Raw genomic sequence first — 23,735 nt, forward strand, 5'->3', positions numbered from 1 at the left:
TAATGTCCTTTTCGCCAGAAGGCTTTGCATCCTACCCCGAGCATTTAGATCTTCTGTCCCTGACCAGGGTCATCCCCCTTGAAACTCTAGAAAAGTATGATTTTCAACTTAAACATGAAACAGGACATTTTCTTCTATTAACACTTTATGCTTTTGATTCTCAGCTGTAATCACTTCACCCCTTGCTGTTTCATGCCTTTGCTTCTACTCTCCTCCCTCGGCTGGTTAATCCTCACCTCCACCCCACAGCTAGGTAGAGGACAAGCCACCTTGAAGGTCACTCTCTTTAGTCTGCAAACTCCTTGAAAGCAGGGGTCATCCTAGTAAATATTGAACCGAACCTCAAAGCAGTTCTCTCTGGTATCGCTTCACCAGCCAGCCTACAGGCATGTACTCATTCTCATCCCATTTGGTCAAGATGGTTAACTTATCTTCAGATAGCAGTGCAGTGATCTAAAGGCTTCTTGAAACTTTTTCTGGAGTTTTTCAATGTCATGCAAAGTTGAACTTCTCAAGTTTCAGAGCAGGTCAGAAGATTTAACCTTGCCTTCCCTCCCAAATGTTTCTAAACTTCTAAGCCTTCAGGCAACCAGGTACAAGCATTCCTTGGGCCTCACGTCTGCTACAGCAGAGCACAGTGAAGTGTTTGAGCCACTTGATCTCATACGTGCTGGTATGAACATGTGCCAAGTGGCTGCTAGGCTCAAGGAAGGATGGTCCAAGCTCTGGCTGATGAACCTTCTACAATTTTAGAATAAGCTTTTCTCTCACCACTGTTTAAAAACCCTTTTCAAACTGTAGTATGTACTGAACATGTAACTTGCAGCCTTTAACACCTGTTTATATAAACGGGAAACTTAAGGCATTAAATAAACTTTCTACATTTTCAAAAAGATGAAAATTGGTTTAAATTTTCTAGAGTGAACATTATCACTCCTTCCACATTACACTCACGTTAATGGTTTTTATGCCCTTAACCTTAGATAATTTAAAACACTGCTGATGGTATAGAACTGGCTGCTGTAATAAGGAGCTGTGAATTTTGCCCAGTGTATTGGCCAAAAAAGGCAGTGCTAGACAAACTGAGATCAAACCTTGAACTTCCAGGCTTCCCTGGTGGCGCAGTGGTTGAGAGTCTGCTTGCCGATGCAGGGAACGTGGGTTCGTGCCCCGGTTTGGGAAGATCCCACATGCCTCGGAGCGGCTGGGCCCGTGAGCCATGGCCGCTGAGCCTGTGTGTCCGGAGCCCACGTTCCGCAACACGAGAGGCCAGAACAGTGAATGGCCCGCGTACCGCAAAAAACAAAACAAAACAAAACAAAAACCTTGAACTTCCTTAGTGCAAGGGATATGATTTACAAACTGCCTGCAGTCAGGATTGAAGTGATTTCCCTAAACCATGGGTGGGATTACGATTACTCAGGGTTAAAAAGTATGTTCAATTCATATTCATACCAAAACACTTTAAAAGAATAATGGACACAGGTTAAGGTAGAACCTAGCATTTTATTTAGATCTTCATTAAACTGTTGGAATTGAGAACCAGACATACGTAATAAACCTCCAAAAATAGATGCTGAAAGGCACTTTCTGCTTAGGGCAAGCAGTCATGGAATAAGCATGTAAACAAGCTGGCTTCTCTGTACCACACCAGCCAAGTCAGCTTTCTCCATGGCCAGCTGCACCAGCTCTGCCCTCCCTTCTGTTAACACCAGCCAGAACCCCTGTAGGTCTAACCCAAGGTTTTTCTGTAGGACACCTTGGCCTACCTGGGAATGCTGGAAACATGTTAAAGGAATCATGGTGTTGAGGAAAAAAAAAAAAAAAAAAAAAAAAAAATTTTAAAAGCTGCCATCTGAGGTGATGGCTTCTCTGTACTTACGCCATACCCCAGAATACAATAAATAAGCAATTAGAAAATGTTCAAGTATGAAGGGATTTCCTCCTCCCCGCCAAAAGCACTGCTCTCTGAAGGAAGCTGGTTTCTCTGTAGCTACACCAGCTGTTCAGAAAGCTCATTGGACCTGGTTTTGAAAACAAAACAAAGTTAAAACCCTGGGAGGACTTATTGTGCAGTGTGGAGTGCTCAGTCTTTCTTATAAAGAAAAAAAAAGTTATCTGGTACCAAAGTGTGCAACCTACAGACCCTCAGGTACAGCCCTGTGACTTCTTTGTATGACATCACAAGGGTGCCAAGTGCCTGTTTTTCTAGAGCTAGGAGTTGGTGGTTTGGCTAGTGCTGAAACCATGCATAGGATTGATTTACTAAATAAAAACCTTATTACGTACGTCCTCCAAAAGACAGCTGAAAAGTGGAGAGATTTTGATTTGGTGCTGTTTAAGAGATGGCAATTAAGAGCATAAGCACCAGGGAGATGGTTTAATGGTAACTGCCTTTTTTTTTTCCTTTCTCATGTCAGGCTAGAGCTCCAACTGGAACTTGCGTTACATGCAAGAATGATTGGATAGAGAACACTCCCTGACAAAGAGCTACATAATTAGAAATGGATCAAGTTAAAGGGAGGATAAGGGAAGGCTTCACATTCATAATAGAGCTCAAGACATTACAAATTCATGCTGACAGGGCTGTGGCATTGCCAGACAGAGGCTATAATGGAACTACAAGTACTTTACGTGCACGTTACAAGGACATTTTCAGCATTTGGTGGGAAAGTCAATGCAATTAGGATTTTAGAAGGTTGGGTGATAGGGCACAAAGGTTCAATTTCAAAGCATTGTTTACTACAGTGCTGTTGGTTTGTTTCTAGGCAGTTACATGGATCACCTATGCTCACTAAATTCATTATAACGGTGAACAAAACACCTAGGGACAGAATAGCAAGCCCAACTTACAGTCCCCCACACAAGCTAAAATTCATGTCATTGACTAGAGTGACTGCAACTGATCAGGAGCTGAAAGAGGACAGGAAAATTTAGGAAGAAGGGCCCTTTCCCTCAGAGCTTGAAGGCTTCTCTGTAGCCTACGCCAACAAGTCTGGGGAAAAAAGGCTAACACTTTCAATATTTAAGCTTTTTGGGCACTTCCCATGGGAAGCTGTCCCTACCAAAGTGGCCATAGGCTGCAGTCCTCTGATAAATTGGCTTCTTCAGATCCAGATCCCTGGAATATACAAGTCCGTAACTTAATATGTAGCATTCAATTAAATTAAAGCAAAACAATCAGCAAGACTCATTTTCAAGACTTCTGGCAAATGAGTTCAGTTCTCTGGGGTATGCTAGGAAAGAAGTTTGTGGCAAAAGTGTTTGTTACTTCCCTGGTGTCCAAACTCCTTGCACAGTCCTTATTAGTAACTATAGTTCTTGTTTTTCCGTCCCTGGCTCAACAAATATGAAAACTTGTCATTATTCTGAGACATTTCAAGTGTCAAAAGCTCATCTAAAATCATGGAATACTTACCGAGGTCCCATGCCCACACCCTACCATGGTTATTTTCTTTGTAACAGCCATGCCCATTCATCTGTACTAAAACTTCTTTTAAGTAAACATCCCTTAGGTAACAGGAGCACAAAGCCTATATCAAATGTGGAGGACTTTCTAGGGCGGTTAGTCTAAGCCATGCAGCAGTGTCATTTTAGAGTTTCCTAATATTTTAGGCCTTTACTGATGGCAATTTAAAAATGACATCAACACATTCTAGGAATTACCATGTTTCCCCACCACTCCAGTCTTCCTTCACACCTTCACTTTCTCAGATTTGAATATATCAAGTATATATACATACACACCCACACCCTCAATGTTTTTCACTAGCAATAGTCTTTACCATCTTTACCTGACAATGACCCCAGGGCGGAGGTCAAAATTCTTCTTCACAATCTCTAATAGCTCTCTCTCACTCTTCTGAGAGGTGCCATAATGGAAAATGGAGATAGACAATGGATGAGATACTCCAATAGCATAAGAGACCTAAAAGAATTTAAATGTCGTAAGAGTCAGTGATCAAAAGACCCACATACTTGTGTAATACACTGGTATCAAAAAAAGATTAAGTAGATAACTGCTAAATGCCCTCCCGCTTACATGCCTTTTAGTCAACCCAGTTATATAGAAGTATATACCTGAACAAGAACCCTTCTGCACAGACCTCCTTTAACAAGGGATTTTGCCACCCAACGAGCAGCATAAGCAGCTGAACGGTCCACCTTGGTATAATCCTTTCCTGAAAAGGCACCTCCTCCATGAGCTCCCCAACCACCGTAAGTGTCCACAATGATTTTCCGGCCAGTCAAACCAGCATCACCCTGAAATCATAGGATTTAAGTTACTTTATGCCTAATCCTTTCCAGTGGTTCTAGATCAGGCTTGTTAAATGGTTATTCAATATCACTTGGCAAATATCCTCAGAAGAGGCACAGGCAGGCTTCAAAAACCCTAGGAAAAAGGTGGAAGTAGCCAAATTTTAGCAAGTAACAGAAGACCCAAAAAAGCAACTGAATTGACATTGTAAGACCTTACCTGAGGCCCACCAATAACAAATCTGCCACTTGGCTGTAGATGATAGATTGTATCCTCATCAAGATACTTTGCAGGTACAACGGCTTTGATGACTTTCTCCTTTAGGGCATCCCTCATCTCATCTAGACAAACTTCTTCATCATGCTGAACAGATATAACAATTGTGTGGACTCTGATGGGAAGCACAGCACCTCGGTCCTGCATATACTGCACAGTCACCTTGAAAGCGAAACAGATCATCAGAACATCAATCTATTAAACAATAGCTTTGTTCCTGACTCTCTACCCTACATTACAATACAGAGAACAAACCATATTCTTCTCTTAGCTTTAATCAAAACACCTTACTGAAGTCCTGTGCCAATGTCATGTGTGTAGTTTTGACACTCGTCACTTACTTGAGTTTTAGAATCTGGGCGTAACCAAGGCAAAGTGCCGTTCCGGCGTAGTTCAGCCAGTTTGGCATTGAGCTTGTGTGCTAAGACAATGGTTAATGGCATACATTCCTCTGTTTCATCAGTGGCATAACCAAACATCAAACCCTAAAAAAGGAAAAGTTACCAATGCAATCAATCCAAGCTTTAGAATTTAATGTTAGAAGAGATGCAAATAGATGTCTACCAAGATACCTGGTCTCCTGCACCAATGTCTTCCTCATTCCGATCAAGATGAACACCTTGAGCAATATCTGGTGACTGTTGCTCCAAGGCCACTAGCACGTTACAAGTCTTGTAGTCAAACCCTATAAACAAAATGATGTTTTTTTGGTTTGTTTTTAAAGGACCATAGCAATACTTTGTATTTACGACAAAGTAAATTTGTCATTTTAAAATTATCTGGAATTCTAAATGCTGCTAGAGAAATCAAATATACCTAAAACTTAGTACTTTTAAAGAATAGGGCTGGAACAAAAACACTAAAAATATACAAGTAGAATTAAATATTCCCAGGAACACCCTAGAAGATATAGCTAGAGAGGACCGAAAGAAAAATACCTGGAAAAATGAGGTTAGAAAGCCCACTCATTAAAACACACCTTTGGAAGAATCATCATATCCAATGTGTTTAATGGTTTCACGAACCACTTTCTGGTAGTCAACAGCAGCTCTGGATGTAATTTCCCCAGCAAGAAGGATCATTCCAGTTTTAGCAACAGTTTCTAGTAAAAGAGAGGTTCACAGTCAAACATCACTTTTATGAAGTAATTTTCATGCTACCTTTTCATCAGGTGATAAAGCAGTGTTCTGAACCTACCACAAGCCACTTTGGCATCAGGGTCCTGCTGAAGGTGGGCATCAAGAACAGCATCACTAATCTGGTCACAAATCTTATCTGGGGAAGAAAAAAATTCCTGGCTTAATTTCTTTAATTCACTGATAATGTCATGTATGTCATGCCCCCTTCCCCTGTAACTACAGCTGGGAAGATCTCTGTGTTTTCTTTTAAAAAAACTGTGGCAGGAATTCCCTGGCAGTCCAGTGGTTAGGACTTCGTGCTTCCACTGCAGGGGGCATGGGTTCAATCCTTGGTCAGGGAACTAAGATCCTGAAGGCCGCTTGGCAGGGCACCCTCCCCCCACCAAAATTGTGGCAAAACCTATATAGCATAAAATTTACCAATTTAACCATTTTCAAGTGTACATTTTCAGCGACATTCCAAGTATGGAGATCTTAACTGCTATACTGCTTTCGCAGAAACCATTTCCCTGAAGAATAAATGCTGGATATAGTGCTACATGTTTCCTAACTTGACACCTTGTTCTTCATATAGCTGTACCACAGATCACCAATTCAGATAAGCCAGCAGAACACCCAGCATGTTTAGTACATTTAAGCTCATTGCAGTATATGCACTTTACACCTTTACAAGGACTTCAGTCCCATCTTTAAAGTATATCAGACATTTTGAAAAATTAAGTTCCTAGGCAAAACCAATTTCTATTGTTAAACAGGATAGCCACACAATGGAGACTGATTAAATGGAAGTAAGTAGAAAGTGTTTTATCTTCCATTCAAAAGCAAAGCAAGGAACATTTACCTTCACAGCATTAATTTTCAAAGGCAATGGTACTTACATTTTATCCCCCGAACTTAAATTTTTTATTATAAATCTAACCAACCAGAAAGGTGAACCGTTTATCAATCTCTCCCTGATTCTAAGGAACGCCAATTAGGGCAGTGAGAAATAAAGTCAGAGTTAAATGATGACAGCAACGACACTTCATGAACAAAGGGAATAAAACGGCAACCATTTGATTTTGTGTTAAGAGTAATCCAGGAACAAGAGCCGAATAGACTGGAAAATCCCCAAATGTATTCTGAATCCTTGCTGATCTTCCCCTCACTGTACTGCCCTCTATTAAAAATCAGGAGAACAGAAAAAAACCCCGAATATCACTTTCCTAAATTTTCTATAACCATCCAAAAAAAACTTAAGCAAGATGTGTACCGCAGTCCAGTCAGAGGCCCAGGACAATCTAAACATTTACAAATGCCTGCAGCTTTAAGTTAATAAAAGGCGCTTCAAATACACAGTGCAGTTCTCAGCGCTGGGGGAAAACAAACAAAACCACCCACACCACACCTGACCTTCACTCATCAGGATCTCGGGGTTTGTCCTCTCCTCTACCACTAGGTTGCTCGTGGGATTTCATCATAGGCACAGTAAGCTTGCTAGAGGGAAATGGATCCTTACACCAACAGACGAGGCATCTGTCATTGTGGTCATCCCAAGAAAGGGCTGGACCCGTCTGGTAGAATAACGACCTTCACTAGGTGAGGTTTTCAGGCTGGGTTCGAAAGTTCCTTGAAATAGCTTCATTCGTTCACGTGTAAATTGATCGCCATAATGGCGGACCGGTGGACAAAGCCCGGAGGATGATATATGGAGTAAAAACCTTGCCTAACAGTCAGCCCCAACGCAATGGCGCCATACACTTAATTCATGCTTCCTATCCTTTTCACGCACGATCCAAATAAGGAATGCCTCCTCCGACAAGCACTATATTTAGTTGGAGGCTGTCACCTTGACGCGAGGCCATATACCGGCTAAGGGCATGTCGTATTCTTCAGTGTAGCCAAAGAATTAACGGGAAGAGCGGAGGCCCGGTGGCCCGGGCCACGCTCTGCAAACCAGCCGGCTCCCTCGCCCAGAAGCCACATGCGGCAAACACGTGGTTGAGGCTGCAATGCGGGGCGCGCGCTCTCGCGGGCCGGACGCGAGCACGCGAGGCGGGCCGCCCACTCGAGGTGGCTCGGACCGCAGGGCGGGGAGAAGGAAATAGTGCCCTCCCCGGCTAGAACACGAGCGGCCACGGCCCCCGCCCTTCTCGTTTTCTGGAATCTTCCGCATGCCGGGCCGCGCGGCCGGATGGGAGGGGAGGAGAGAGGAAGGGGGGGCGGCGGCCACGCGCTCGGCAGCGGCGGCGCCACGAGGAAGGCGCGCGGCCGCCGCTCTTTCCACTAGCAGCCGGGAGAGGGCCACCGGCTTGGGCACTGCTGCCGGCGGATTCTGCCGGCCAGTCCTGACCCCGCGCCCCGCCCCTCGCTTCGCTCCAGGCCCCGTCACCTCACCTGGGTGGCCTTCCCCCACAGACTCGGAGGTGAAGAGGAACGTGCCCTCCTCGATGAACGCGTCGTGGAAGCCGTTGAGCTGCCCGTTCATGGTGGTGGCGGTGAGTGAAAGTGGCGTTGAGGAGAAAAAGCGGCGAGCCGACAAGTGCGAAACGCGCTAGCAAAAGACCGCGATCCTGTCAGCTCGAGCGGGCGGCGCGGAGCAAACGAGGCGCCGGGCAGCGCGGCCTACTATTTATACACGGCGCCCGCGCGCGCCCGGCTCGGGCCCCGCCCCTCGGCGCCGCGCGCCAATGCGCCACTCGCGCGGGGACGGGGGAGGGGAAGGGGCGGTCCACCGAGGGGAGCTCGACCGAACCATTCTGCCAGGCAGGGGGAAGGGAGCGGAGGTAACGCGCCCCTCTTGCGAATATTCGCCATCTTAAGCACTAATAAGGGGTGAGGGGAAAGGCAATATACTGGGTCGTTGTATGCTTCCGTGTTCGACGTGGAAGGAAGAGAGACAAGGGCTTTATGGGCCTGCTCCCCTGTGCTGTGACAATGGCACCTCCCTTCCGACCGTTGGCCGGGCTACCTGGCCGCTAGGTCGCGTCCCCCAGCGGGGGCGGCGGGAATCGTCGGGGGTTTTGTCCTCTGGCTCTCCCCGAGGGTCTTTCCGGCTGCCCTGCCTGGGGATGCCCGGGTGACAGGGAGCCAGTGGCCCACAGCCACGTGAAAGTGGCCATCTTGGCTGGTCAGCGTACGATCCTTCGCACGGCCTTGTGCATCCTCGCCCTGAGCGCAGCCGGCGGCTGGCAGCCCTGCGGGGGGCCGTCTAGTTGCTGGCAATTTCTTGGTTAATGGTTCTGTGGTGAAAATGGCCGAAAAGCGGAATAAAGAGAGTTCTGTCATCGATTTCAACGATTGCCGTCCCCCTTCCGCCCCCAGCGCTACAGTTTCTGAGAGAGGCCCTCACTCTTTGTGGACCCTACGGTGGAGGCCGCGCTCGGCCCCTTGGCTCCAGCCTTTTCTCCAAGAAAGGAGGCTGCTCACAAGGCTCACCTTGCATTCGCTGACTTTACTATCTTGGAGGAGGAAAAAAGTCGATGTTTAGAGTATGATTTCAGTCTTCTGTTCAAGAGACTGTTGAATATTGGGGTGGGGGGAGCCCCGTTTACGCCCTTGTATGTGATTCAGCAGATCTCTTGGCAAGGTGATGGTCTGTTTCCTGAAGCTTTCACTTTAAAATGTCCACCTGCGTTTGTGCCAGGTTTGCCCATTTAAAGGAATTATAGGAAGAGAAGGGAAAAGAACAAAACCAAACTTGAGCCAACGAGGAGCCGGGAGTCGGGGACCGATTTCCTGGCTCTCCGTTTGGAAGGAGCCCACAAGTGGCGGGTGGGCCGGTGTCACTTCCGTCCCGCACAGGGGCTTCGGACTTGGTGCAGGGCCGGGGCCGGGGGGCTGCTGCTGTCGCGGTGGCCCCGAGCGCATGAACTTCGGGTTTAATGATGTTATTAGGAGACCGCCTGCTCCTAGGATAGGATGCACGCTACCCTGGGGAGATGAATAAGACCCCTCGCAGCAGCCTCCAGCTGCTTACCGCTCAGAGAATTAGGTGAATTCGGAAGAACAGTCCTCTCCGCGGCTTGCGGGAGGAAAGGTGGGTTTGCTGATTGGGAAACAATGGAAGCACTTGGGCTGTGCTTGGGGCTTTCACAAAGAACGTTAAAAAAGGGCCCATCTCTAGACTTTATGACCGCATCCATGGTCCTTCAAAGCAGGGAACAAGAAAAGGACAGCCTCCAACTAAATCACAAAAGAGACAATATAGATGTTTATATTTGTTTCTGTTTTTCAAACTAACTTATGGAAAAATAACTGTGTAAGACGTTAATCATTTCTTGTTTGTTTTAGAGTAGTTCACTTTTTTTTTTTAAGCAGAATGCCAATTTGTTAACTTACAATGTGGAATAAAATTCCCAGCTGAAACAAATTGCATGTGTAGGCTGCTCAGTGCATTATCTTCCAGCAGAAAAATCTATAGGGGAAGCTAGAATGTAAAGTTATTTGATTAATATGGAGTCAGAGCAAGGAGATTAAATTCAATGATTAGGTCATTAAACCCTGATACCCCTATGCTAACAACTCCACATGGGGTTGTTCCTGCCAAGGAGATTAGAATCAGCTGTTCATACTTGCTTACCTACTCATTCTTGTTCTTAGCATATGTAATTTAATGGTTAAGGGTAGGGGTTTTGGAGTCAAGCCTCTGCCACTTATTAACAGTGTTGGGCAAACAACTAACCCTCTCTACTCCTCAGGGTCCTCAGTCTGTAAAACTGGGGTAATAATCATACTCTCATAGGATTGCATCAAGAATTAAACAAAATCATGCAAGCAAAGTCTTTAGCACAGTATCCAGCACATAATAGTTAGCTGTAAAAAATAACCCTTCGGTGGCTTCCAGTTGCTGTTAGAATAGAGACCAAAATCCCTACGTACCCTTAAAGGCCTCAGTGTGATTTGGCTGCTACTTCTTTAACCTCATCTTGTGCCACTCTCTCCTTTTTGTCTTCTACTTTGCATTCTTTTGACTATTAACAGTTAAATTTCTTAATTGATTATGCTCAAAACAAAGCACATTTTCATTGATTTATATGTTTCACATTGTCCCTTCCTCCCACAAATATTTACAAGCGTTTCTGTCAAGCAGACCCAGTACTGGTGCCATGACAGTCTTGGTCTCTGCCCACCCATAGCTCTAAATGAGGGGAGATGCCTGGCTAATTCCTCCCCATCCTTCCCACCCAGCTCAGCTGCCACTCCTGGATGTAGCCTTCAGCTGCCTCTTTCTGGACGAAATCTTCACCTACACAGATTTCTCACAGGGTCCTGTGTTTTCCTACATGGCACTCAGTGCTCTTTGAAATACAGATTTGGTGACTATTTGATGAATGTCTCAACTCCCAATTAGATTTGTAAGCTCCATGACAATAAGAAGGTGGTCCGTTTTGCTCAGGCTTTGTTGCTGAGAGCCTGACACACAGAAGGTGCTTAAGAATGTTTGTTGGAGGAGAGGGAGAGAGAAGAGAGGGAGAAAGGGAAAGAGACACAAGGAAAGGATGAGTAAATATAAGGGATGGCACAAAGAAGCGGAGAAATGAGAAACCCTGGGGATCATGTAAAATCAATGAAAAGAGCCACCGCGTTGTTTTAGTCACCAGCGTTATAATTTAAAACCCTGAGAGCTCTTTACTAACAGGGAAGCTCATCGTCATCCTGTTCTGAGAGGAATGAGGTATCTGATTCCATACATTAGTGCCCTAAGGCTGAAATAAACTAGGAGGAGTTATTGGTTTATTTCATATTTAACACGAATGAGATTTGTTGAATGTGAAATGTTGCAAAACACATAGAAAAAAATCGAATCGCCTAAAGCCTCCGGATCTCAAACCAAAGAACGTTAATGTGGCAGTAGTTCCATGAAAGAGGCAAGGTTGGTATTGGATAAACTGGTGTGTGGGACTCAGCAAATATGATGACTCCAGGTCTTATCCATCTGCCAGTTAAGGAGAGAGTACCAGTAAGAGAAAGCATGTGCAGTGCAAGAAGCTGTTGATTTGACAGGAAAACAGAGGGAGATGACACTAGGTATATCAGAAAGCAATAGTAAAGTGTGGAGATGTTGAGAAGAGAGCTCCTAAGCTTTCCAGACTACCTTCTATGTGATGACAGGACAAGAAGAAAGAAATCTAGGCCAGACGTCTCCAAAATTGTGCCAGTTCTTTAGGGCCAAAGCTCAGACATGGCCTCAGAAGCAAACTAGCTCTAGTGGGTTCTGAAACAAGTACTATGTGAATCCCCTCAGTGTTAGGCTTCTTGTAATCTGTTTTTGTTTCTCTGTTTTTCTCTCCTGATAATCAGATCTTTTAACAATCCCAGTAGGTAGAGAGGGATGGAAGAATGCATAGGGTACAATGAAGAAGACACTGAAGGAGACAATAATATAATGATGACGACATCTATAATTTATCGTGACAGGCACTTTTCTAATATCTGTGCCTCACAACAATTCCAGTGAGGCATATATTATTTCTCTTCCTATTTTGTACATGAAGGAACTAACATGTAATTCTCCCAGGTCACACACCAAATCAGTAGTGGACTTGAAATTGGATCTGAGCTCTAAATTTATGTTCCTTGCTACAAGTCATAGGATAGATACTTCACACTCCCTGAGGTAATTAACTATAAAATTTGGTTTGTATCCTTCCATACCTTTTTCTATAAACATGCACGCGCACGCACACACACACACATTTACCTGAAACATGGATTTTTCTCTTATCAATTTTCATGGCCATTTCTCCAGGACACTATATAGAGATAGAAATCATTCTATTTTTTTTTCTCTTTTAAAAAATTTCTGATAAAATAAACATAACATTTACCATTTTAAAGTATACAGTTCTGTGACATTAAGAACATTCACATTGTTCTGCAAAATCATTCTTTTTAATAACAGTAAAACATACTATATTGTGACTCCATACAATTCATTCAACTGTTGCCTTAATGGTTGGTATTCAAGTTGTTTCTCATTTTTGCCATACACGCAATGCTGATGAAGGTAACATCTTTGTACATATACTTTTGTGAAGCAGTGTTTTTTTGTTGTTGTTTTTTTTTTATATATTTTTTGGCTGCACTGGGTCTTCGTTACTGGGTGCGGGCTTTCTCTGGTTGCAGCAAGCGGGGGCTACTCTTGGTTGCAGTGCACGGGCTTCTCTTGTTGTGGAGCACAGGCTCTAGATGCGCGGGCTTCAGCAGTTGTGGCACGTGAGCTTAGTTGCTCCGCAGCATGTGGGATCTTCCCGGACCAGGGCTCGAACTCGTGTCCCCTGTGTTGGCAGGCAGGTTCTTAACCACTGCGCCACCCGGGAAGCCCTGAAGCAGTGTTTTTATTTTTGTGGAAGAGATGTCTCAAAGTGGGATTGCTGAGACAAAGGATATGTACATTTTTACGTTAGTAGTTACAGTCAGATTACTTTCCAAATGGCTGTCAAAACTTCACGTGAGAAGTATGAGAAGGGTAGGAGAATATCTAGAAACCACAAAGGAAAAAAAAAGACTGATAGACTTAACTACATAAAAATGAAAAATTACTGTGCAAGTAAAATCCAAAGGCAAACAATAGAAGAAAACATTTGCAATGCATATGACAGACAAAGGCTTAGTACCAATTGATGGGAAAATGACAAATAGCCCATGAAAACTAGGAAAAAGAGTATAAGTGAGTAATTCACCCAGGAGGAAATGCAAACGTACGAAATGATACTTAACCTCATTGATAGGGAAATGAATTAATTCATTTGTATAGTGAGTTTGGGAAAAACAAGACGTGTGGAGGAGGGGAGGGTAGAAGGAGGAATCTAAATAACAGGAAGCTCCGTCTCTAGCTCCCCCATTAGTTTGGCCTTTAGTGGAGCTTTCGTTTTTCTGATGATTGATCCTTATGTGGCTTTTGATTGTTTGTTGTTTTGGGGCATTTAACTCAGAAAGAGTTAAAGACATTTAGTAAAATTGCTCTAACAAAGTCCCTTCCCTAACTATTTACTTATTTATATAAACAAGGTTGCTCAGTGCTTATACCTATAAAAATGAAAAATAGATCAGTAATGAACCCTGTCTCTTTCTAGCAATAAGTAATATTCTTTCATGGATTTTAAACTAGTATACATACACACATGTGTGTTTATATGTTTTTCCTTTTTTGATTGATAATTATAAAAAATTAGAATATATTTACTTTGATCAGTCGTTTACTGATTATTAGTAAGTCAAGCCAAAGGAAATTTTGCTGAGACTTATAATAAACATTTTCTGATATATGTATTTCAATTTATATGCATATTTTGGTACAGAATAGGTGATAGGGTGATCAATAAAAGACTTTCAAGATAAAATATAAAATATATTACACTAGTATAAAATTCTGCTGGGGAAGTAGATTGGAGGTCACAGAGAAAAAGAAATAATACAAATTTTTGCACTATTAAAGAAGAATTTTTCACGTACTTTGTTTTTTTTTAAATGAATTTATTTATTTTATTTATTTATTTTTGTCTGTGTTGGGTTTTCATTGCTGCATGCAGGCTTTCTCTCTAGTTGAGGCAAGCGGGGGCCACTCTTTGTTGCGGTGCGCAGGCTTCTCATTGCGGTGGCTTCTCTTGTTGCAGAGCACAAGCTCTAGGCATGCAGTCTTCAGTAATTGCAGCACGCGAGCTCAGTAGTTGTGGCTTGCGGGCTCTAGAGTGCAGGCTCAGTAGTTGTGGCGCACGGGCTTAGTTGCTCCAAGTCATGTGGGATCTTCCCGCGGACCAGGGCTCGAACCTGTGTCCCCTGCATTGGCAGGCGGATTCTTAACCACTGCGCCACCAGGGAAGCCCTGTTCATGTACTTTTTATTTTTATTTATTTATTGTTCATTATGTCTATTTTTAATTTTTTTTGGCCACACCACACAGCTTGTGGGATCTTAGTTTCCTGACCAGGGGTCGAACCCAGGTCCTCAGCAGTGAAAGTGCAGAGTCCTAACCACTGGACTGCCAGGGAGTCCCAGATTGTTCATTATTTTTAAATGAATGATAGTGGGTATTAACCCTGTGATATTTAGATTCCATTGGATCTACTTAAGAGTGATGGCTTATTATATTTTAAATGCCAATATTTACAATGTGTTGAAAGATACAACCTTTCAACCATTTCTTAATGGTGAATACCTTTAGCTGTCTACTTAAAAATATGCTTATAGCATATCATTTTAAAAAATTATTTTTGGAGTTAAAAAGCCATAGAAATTTGAAGAACATCTACCTAGATCCGTTTGAGAAGAAAGGGTATTCCAAGAATTCATCCTCAGATTGTTTAGAAATAGATTTCTCCACAACATTGTAAATCAACTATACTTCAATTTAAAAAAAAGAAAAGAAAGAAATAGATTTCTCTAAGTTTACGTAAAGGTGATTGCGAAAGCAGAAACTTCATGTGAGCCAAGTCCAGGTAGCATGTGGAATATCAATACTGTAATGACTCTCCAGTCCAAAATAGCGTGTAGATGCTATTAATCAGATATTTTGCAGGGTTTCTCCAACCTTGGTGGCAGTGACATTTTGTGCTGGGTAATTTTTTGTTGTAGGGCACTATTCTGTGCACTATAGGACGTGTAGCAGTATCCCTGGCCTCTACCCACTAGATGCCAGTAGCAACCCACCCCCACAGGTTATGACAACTGAAAATGGGCTCCCCAGTTGAGAACCACTAAGCTATTGGAAACATCACAAAGTTATAGTTAACGCTGCAGTTCAAAAGTCAGGGTCCAAGTTGTGCCCTGTCTGGAAGGCAGCCATGCTTTCAGTCTCTGAGGATTGGGATGAACTTGTAAGTCCCTAAAAGTCTTCCCTGATGAAGCCCACAGCCCTGCAGGGTGTAAGACCCCCGTGTGTGGACTACTATAGACCTGAGTCTCTGGGAATAGCCTGACAGGGAATAGTCCCACTTGGCTGGGCTTTTGGACCCTGGATGTGGGAGCAACACAGGCGAGGAGGGGTGGTGAAGCAGATTGGAGGCTGGCCACTGCCCTCACTTCCTAGAGATGAAGCTATAGGCGGTATGGAGAGGGCCTCCCAACCTGAGATCCAAGAACACCAGCTGACCAGACATAGCTCATCAAATTGAGCCTAAGCACCATCCAGGAACACAGGACTATGTGTCTGTGGCGCTTCACCTTTACTCTAGGGGCAAGACATTTTGGTGGATGCCACTATTTGCTCTCCTTGCAGGTGACCCTGGACCTGGACAGGAAGTGGCCCTTGCTGGACAAGTTCCTGCTCAGTTAAATTGCTCAAAACCTGCAAATTCAATGCTTGTGGTCCAGAGCCACAGGGAAATGCCAGCTCCCTGCAGCACAGTGGTTCATAACCCTTTTTGTAGGTCTGCAGAAAGCTGGGAATCTCTCCGTAGAAATATGCAGCACATATACTCACACACACATAATTGAATATGTAATTGCTGAAGCTCAACCATATACTACAAGTTAAGAATCCTTTATAGTATCTCATGAATTTAAATTTACATTCCCTAGTAACCTGCAGTCCCACCTCTAGAAACCTATTCTTTTTATTTTTTTGAGTTTTTGTTTATTTTATTTTTTTAACATCTTTATTGGAGTATAATTGCTTTACAATGGTGTGTTAGTTTCTGCTTTATAACAAAGTGAGTCACCTATATATATACATATATCCCCATATCCCCTCCCTCTTGCGTCTCCCTCCCATCCTCCCTATCCCACCCCTCTAGGTGGACACAAAGCACCGAGCTGATCTCCCTGTGCTATGCGGCTGCTTCCCACTAGCTATCTATTTTACATTTGGTAGTGTATATATGTCCATGCCATTCTCTCACTTCGTCCCAGCTTACCCTTCCCCCTCCCTGTGTCTTCAAGTCCATCCTCTACATCTGCGTCTTTATTCCTGTCCTGCCCCTAGGTTCTTCAGAACCTTTTTTTTTAGATTCCATATATATGTGTTAGCATACGGTATTTGTTTTTCTCTTTCTGACTTACTTCACTCTGTATGACAGACTCTAGGTCCATCCACCTCACTACAAATAACTCAATTTTGTTTCTTTTTATGGCTGAGTAACATTCCATTGTATATATGTGCCACATCTTCTTTATCCATTCATATGCCAATGGACATTTAGATTGCTTCCATGTCCTGACTATTGTAAATAGAGCTGCAATGAACATTGTGATACATGACTCTTTTTGAATTATGGTCTTCTCAGGGTATATGCCCAGTAGTGGGATTGCTGGGTTGTATGGTAGTTCTATTTTTAGTTTTTTAAGGAACCTCCATACTGTTCTCCATAGTGGCTGTATCAATTTACATTCCCACCAACAGTGCAGGAGGGTTCACTTTTCTCCACACCCTCTCCAGCATTAATTGTTTGTAGATTTTTTGATGATGGCCATTCTGACTGGTGTGAGGTGATAACCTCATTGTAGTTTTGATTTGCATTTCTCTAATGATTAGTGATGTTGAGCATCCTTTTATGTGTTTGTTGGCAATCTGTATATCTTCTTTGGAGAAATGTCTATTTAGGTCTTCTGCCCATTTTTGGATTGGGTTGTTTGTTTTTTTGATATTGAGCTGCATGAGATGCTTGTGAATTTTGGAGATTAATCCTTTGTCAGTTGCTTCATTTGAAAATATTTTCTCCCATTCTGAGGGTTGTCTTTTTGTCTTGTTTATGTTTTCGTTTGCTGTGCAAAAGCTTTTAAGCTTCATTAGGTCCCATTTGTTTATTTTTGTTTTTATTATCAACCTATTCTGAAGAAATATTAGCATTTGATGTGTAACTATGTTGTGTGTGTTTATATCAGCATTTTTTGTAATAGCAAAAATATGGAAAGAGCTTAAATGGATACTAGCAGGGAAATTGAAAAATTGTTCATTCATTCATTCACAATGGAATACTATGCAGCTATTAAAAAGAATGAGGAGCTTCCCTGGTGGCACAGTGGTTAAGAATCCAGCTACCAATGCAGGGGACACGGGTTCAAGCCCTGGTCTAGGAAGATCCCACATGCCGTGGAGCAACTAAGCCCACGCACCACAACTACAGAGCCTGCGCGCCTAGAGCCCGTGCTCTGCAATGTGAGAAGCCACTGCAGTGAGAAGCCTGCGCACTGCAACGAAGAGCGGCCCCCACTCGCCGCAACTAGAGAAAGCCCACTCACAGCGACGAAGATCCAACGCAGCCAAAAATAAAACTAAGTAAAAAATAAATAAAATTTAAAAATAAAAAGAATGAGGTACAATTATATGTATGGATTGAAAATAGGTCTGTGATATTCTTCTGTATAAAAAAAATTGAAACAATTTTCATCTTTGTAAAAATTATTGCATATGTGTAAGTACAAATGTGTGTGTGTGTGTGTGTATATATATATACACATTTATATATATATATAAAATATGTTTGGGTTCATAGAATAAATACTAGGAGTCTAAGCACCAAACTTTATAGCAGCTACTTCTGTGGGGTGAGATTTATGCTTTTCCTGTATTCACTCCTGTGTTATTTAAAATTGTAAAAATTTGCAACACTTATTTCTGTAAGTTAAAAATAATATTAACAGCAACAATGAAAGTGAGTTATCTCTAGGGTGTGGAGTGTGGTGGAGGAACCTGCTTCAGTCCAGTCAGCCTAGCCTCCCCAGGTAGAGTAGGCATTTTCTATGGCACAGGTTTCATGGGAAGGTCCCAAATACCAGACAACCTGCTTCTGAGGTGCCAGCACCACTGCAGAGCCCTCTTTGAAAAGGACAGCCCCCCACCATGCTCCATTAATTGGTCCTTTGAAGTCATTTGTCCCTAGGGAGACCACCGAATTTTAATTTTTTTTAAATATACAAACTTTACAAAATAGACTGCTCTCTCTCATTCTCTCTCCCTCGATCCCTCCCCCCTAACCCCGCCCCCCACACACACCCTGGATACTGCCCACAGTCCCAGCCTAAGTTACAGTGTTCTGATATATCCTATTCCACAGTATCTATTCCAGAGATATTGCCCTAGGCATTCCTTTGGATTGAGAATTGGAGATTGGACTAAATTCATGGTTTCTGGACTCTGGCTGGGCCTTGAGAGCCATCTCTCACAAACCACGCCTTGTAGATGTGGCCTGGTGTGTACAGACTCTGCCCTCTTTTTGGACTCTGGCCCACTGCTGCCACCAATGACACTGCCAGGCTCTGACCCTCTCCCCTTGGCCTCCTGCCATGCTTCCCTCCTGACGTTCCCTCAGACACACTTGGGAGCACATAAACTGGAGGGAGTCGGTTTTGAAGACTTGTATAACTCTCAGCTTTTGCTCTTGTTCTAAGCAACCAAATCACAAAAGACAGTGTCTAATAGTAAGTGGACCCCATGTAGGTTTTCCTCTTGGGAGCTGAGCATGAATACAGCTATCCCTTCCTCTTTACAGTTACTTTTTAGGCTTATTTTTTTTTAATATGTGTAAATATATATATATATGTATAAAAGTAACAAAGCACATTAAGGAAAGTTTGGAGGAATAGGAGTGAGAGTCCAGATATAAACCCCATACATCTATGGTCAGTTGACTTTCTTTTTTTAAAATATTTATTTATCTATTTGGTTGCATGGGGTCTTAGTAGCGGCCGGCGGGCTCCTTAGTTGCAGCTCACCAGCTCCTTAGTTGCAGCATGTGAGCTCTTAGTTGTGGCGTGCATGTGGGATCTAGTTCCTTGACCAGGGATCAAATGCGGGCCCGCTGTATTGGGAGTGTGGAGTCTTATCTACTGGGCCACCATGGAAGTCCCCATATGGTCAATTGATTTTCAAAAAGGTGCCAAGATCATTCAAGGGGGAAAGAATAGTCTTTTCAACAAATGGTGCTGGGACAACTGGATAGCCACGCGCAAATGAATGAAACTGGGCCCCTACCTCACACCCTATAGAAAAATTAACCCAAAATGGATCAAAGATATATATGTAAGAGTTAAATCTACACAACTCCTAAAAGAAAACGTAGGAGTAAATCTACATTGTCTTGGATTAGGCAATGGTTTCTTTTTTTTTTTAAATTAATTTATTTATTTGTTTATTTTTGGCTGTGTTGGGTCTTCGTTGCTGCAGCGGGGCTTTCTCTAGTTGCAGCGAGTGGGGGCTCTCTTTGTTGTGGTGCATGGGCTTCTCATTGTGGTGGCTTCTCTTGTTGTGGAGCACGGGCTCTAGGCACGTGGGCTTCAGTAATTGTGGCACATGGGCTCAGTAGTTGTGGCTCACAGGCTCTAGAGCGCAGGCTCAGTAGTTGTGGCACACGGGCCTAGTTGCTCCGTGGCATGTGGGATCTTCCCGGACCAGGGCTTGAACCCGTGTCCCTTGCATTGGCAGGTGGATTCTTAACCACTGCACCACCAGGGAAGTCCCTAGGCGATGGTTTCTTATATACAACACCAAAAACACAAGCAACCAAAGTAAAAATTGATAAGTTAGACTTCATCAAAATTAAAAACCTTTCTGCATTAAAGGAAACTGTCAACAAAGTGAAAAGACAACCCACAGAGTGGGAGGAAATATTTACAAATCATATAACTGACAAGGGTCTAGTATCCGGGATATACAAAGAACTCTTACACCTCAACAATAAAAAAACAAGAAATCTAACTTTTAAATAGGCGAAGGATTTGAATAAACATTTCTCCAAAGAAGATCACAAATGTCCAATATGCACATGAAAATATGGTCTAAATCATTAGTCATTAGAGAAATGCAAATCAAAACAGTGAGATACCACTTCATGCCCACTAGCATGGCTATAATAAAAGAGACATAATAACAAGTGTTGAGAATGATGTGGAGAAATTGGAACACTCATATATTGCTGGTGAAAATGTAAAATGGTGCAGATACTATGGAAAACAGGTTGGTAGTTTCTCAAAAAGTTAAACATAGGATGATCGTATGACCCAGCAATTCCACTCCTAGATATATACCCAAGAGAGCTGAAACATATGTTCACACAAAAACTAGTACATGAATGTTCATAGCAGTTTTTCCATAATAGCTAAAAGTTGGAAACAAACCAAATGTCTATCAATAATAAACAGAATGTGGTATATCCATACAATAGAATATTATTTGGCCATAAAAAAGAAATAAATACTGATACATACTTCAGTGTGGACAAACCTTGAACACATTATGCTAAGTGAAAGAAGCCAGTCACAAAGGATCACATATTATGATTTTATTTATATGAAATATTCAGAATAGGAAAATCTATAGAGTCAGAAAGTAGATTAATGGTGTCCAGGACCTGAGAGGAAAAGGGAATGGAAATGATTTGCTGATAGATATGCGGCTTCTTTTTGGGGTGATGCTTGCATAAGAAGTAAGGTGTGGTCAGCTGACTGGGCCAAGCATCACTGGACAGAAAACTTCAGGAGTAGATCCTTACTTAAACTTTCAGGGACCGCTCAGTCTTCGATTGTTTGAGGCTCCTATTTGGGCAAAGTTGAAATTCATGGAGTTCTATCAATCTATTAACTTCCCTGGGAGAGACAACGGTTCACGCACCCAGACTCAAACTAACCACCAAATAGGCAGAGGATGTGAACAATCTACTAGAAACACAAATAGCGAATAGACATGTAATAGACATGTATTCACCCTCACTCGTAGTTAAAAGAAATGCATCACAAAACAATGAGATTCCATTTGTCATCCATCAGGTTGGTAAACAAAAGTTTGGTAATGCCCAGTGTTCACAAGATTATGGGGAAATAGGCACCCTCATACACTAGTCCTGGGAGCATAAACAGATTCAGCTCTCCTGGAGGGCAATTCAGCAATGTCTGTCTACATTTTGAATGCCTATTCTCAGTGACTTAGAAATTCTACTGCTAGAGATTTGCCCTAGGAATATACTGGCAAAGTTATGCCAAAATTATGTACAAGGATGTTCACTGCAACATTGTCGGTAATAACAAAGAAACTGGAAAGCACCTAGACATCCATCAGCAGGGGATAAGTTAAATACACCCACGTAATGGAAAAGTATGCAATCATTAAAACATGAGGTAGACCTGTATATACTGGCATGGAAAGATCTTCTAGATGTGTTTTGTTTAAAAAAATAAACCAGTGTGCACAGCAATGTGATCTCATTTGTGTTAAATTAAAAAATAGATATATGCAGACTTTTTCTTTCAGGAAGGGTACATAAGAAGTGGTGGTAACTTTTGGAGAATGGTTCTGGGGGTTGGCAGGAGGAAAAGATAACTTCTGCCTTTTATTTGATGCTTTTCTATACTATTTGATTTTTTTAATACTATGTGAATACAAGACTTTTAAAATAATAAATATTTTAGAAACGGACAAGGAACGTGGAGGGATAAAGAAGAAGGAGAAGAGGGATCCCTTAGTTGGGAGATTATGGTTTGTCCTGACACAGGACTGTCTTGTTTTAGCTGCATTAATGAAAGCATTGTGACCAATCGTTTGGGTTTTAGGAAGGTCACCAGGGCAGCGGGCTGGAGGATGGAGAGGAGATATGAGACTAGAGTCAGGGGGACTGGTCAAAGGCTTTTGCAACAGAGCGGGGCCCAAACTGAGAAAGTGATGGCGGGGGTGGAGACACTGCCTCAGACAGGAGAGTTATTAAAAAGGGAGACTGACGGTCTTTTTTAAAAAAATATTTATTTATTTTGGCTGCACTGGGTCTTAGTTGCAGCACTAAGGGCTTTAGTTGCAGTATGCGGGTTTCTTAGTCGCGGCATGTGGACTCTTAGTTGCGGCATGCAAATTTTTTCGTTGTGGCATGCACACGGGATCTAGTTCTCTGGCCAGGGATTGAACCTAGGCCCCTGCATTGGGAGCGTGGAGTTTTACCCACTGGGCCACCAGGGAAGTCCTGGAGACTGATGGTCTTGATGCCTGATCGGATAAGGAGGATGAGGGGGCCGAGGCATCTGCTTTGGGCAACTGAGTGGATGGTGATGCTGTCCAAGGAAACACTCAGAAGGAAGGAGAGGGATAGAGATGGAAGAGCGTGGGCAAGAAAATAATGAGTTCAGTTGTGAACGTGCTGAGTTGATGAACATGTTGAATTTGATCACGTTGAGTAGACATATAGGGATGGAGCTCGGAGAATTCTGAGCTGGAGATGGAACACATCAGATCGACAACCAGTAGTAGTTGAAACTTAGGATTTGGGTAGACCAAAAAAAAGGCCAGGTTCAAAGTTGGACTCTAGAGATCACCTATCCTTAAGTGTTGGGTAGAGGAAGAGGAACCCTCAGTGAGGCTGAGAAACGATCAGAGCTGTGAGAGGAAAACTGGAGGGAGTGGGGTCACACACAACTGATGTTCTCTGTTCCTGGCCAGACACAATGGCTGAATTTTTAAGCTACCCTGAACTTTCTGTTTATGCTCTTGAAAAGGCCACCCACCAGTGAGAATGGCCCCACTCCAAGTTCACGGTCTGTAGCTCTGATGGGCTCTCCCTGTACCACCCATCAAATTATTTCTACTTATCCTTGGTTGGCTCTGGCTCTCATTCCCCAGTTATTCTAAACTGTCACCATGTTCATTTCTCACATTTCACTTCCACTCTCATCTTTGTGGCCTATCTTGCCTTTCTACTTCAGGGAACAAACGAGGCCCTCAGGGGTGAGTGCCTTTAACATCTCAGCCCTCTCTCTATAAGTGTATCTAAAACAAGATTTACTTTCTTTCCTGGTATTCAGTCTCAGAGAATGATGTTCAGCTCCTGTTTAGTTCTAGAGTCCCTCCAGGAGATCTCACTGACCCTATTCCATCCCTGAGCCTCAGCTGCTTGCTCCTTCTTCTGTCTGTATGGCTGTAACACACATTGTATATTTCTCTATCACCACATCTACCTTGTGGAACCAAAGTTATCTCACTCTCTGTCTCCTCCAATTAACCTGGTCCTATGCATGCTATTTCCCCCCATTAACCTCTTATTAATATGTAACAGTCAAGCAGAAAAAATGCACATGTTGTAAATGTATAGCTCACAGAGTTTTCACAAACTGAATGTGTTCATGCACTTAGCCCCCAGATATAGAAACTGAGCATTATAGCAATAATG

General features: G+C 42.9%; 1 protein-coding gene across 1 annotated transcript; it reads right to left on the bottom strand.

The window, feature by feature from the left end:
* Window positions 1-1,486: 1,486 nt before the first annotated feature.
* Window positions 1,487-8,260, bottom strand: MAT2A (methionine adenosyltransferase 2A). The gene is made up of 9 exons (XM_065890763.1): window positions 8,050-8,260; window positions 5,732-5,809; window positions 5,514-5,636; window positions 5,107-5,219; window positions 4,876-5,019; window positions 4,478-4,696; window positions 4,081-4,263; window positions 3,795-3,928; window positions 1,487-3,121 (listed from the first exon to the last, which is right to left on the bottom strand). The coding sequence occupies exons 1-9, from the start codon at window positions 8,138-8,140 to the stop codon at window positions 3,019-3,021; spliced, it is 1,188 nt and encodes a 395-aa protein (XP_065746835.1). The 5' UTR covers window positions 8,141-8,260; the 3' UTR covers window positions 1,487-3,018.
* Window positions 8,261-23,735: the final 15,475 nt, after the last annotated feature.

The sequence above is a fragment of the Phocoena phocoena genome, chromosome 14 (genome assembly GCF_963924675.1).
Source record: "Phocoena phocoena chromosome 14, mPhoPho1.1, whole genome shotgun sequence".
Taxonomy (NCBI): Eukaryota; Metazoa; Chordata; class Mammalia; order Artiodactyla; family Phocoenidae; genus Phocoena; species Phocoena phocoena.

What these genes read in the sequence shown, in the direction of transcription:
- MAT2A (XM_065890763.1), bottom strand. Translation starts at nt 8,140, where the DNA reads ATGAACGGGCAGCTCAACGGCTTCCACGACGCGTTCATCGAGGAGGGC. An exon ending in GCCCAGATTCTAAAACTCAA is followed by an intron (nt 4,697 to 4,875) that starts GTAAGTGACGAG and finishes TTCGCTTTCAAG; the next exon opens with GTGACTGTGCAGTATATGCA. An exon ending in TTGTTATTGGTGGGCCTCAG is followed by an intron (nt 4,264 to 4,477) that starts GTAAGGTCTTAC and finishes CTATGATTTCAG; the next exon opens with GGTGATGCTGGTTTGACTGG.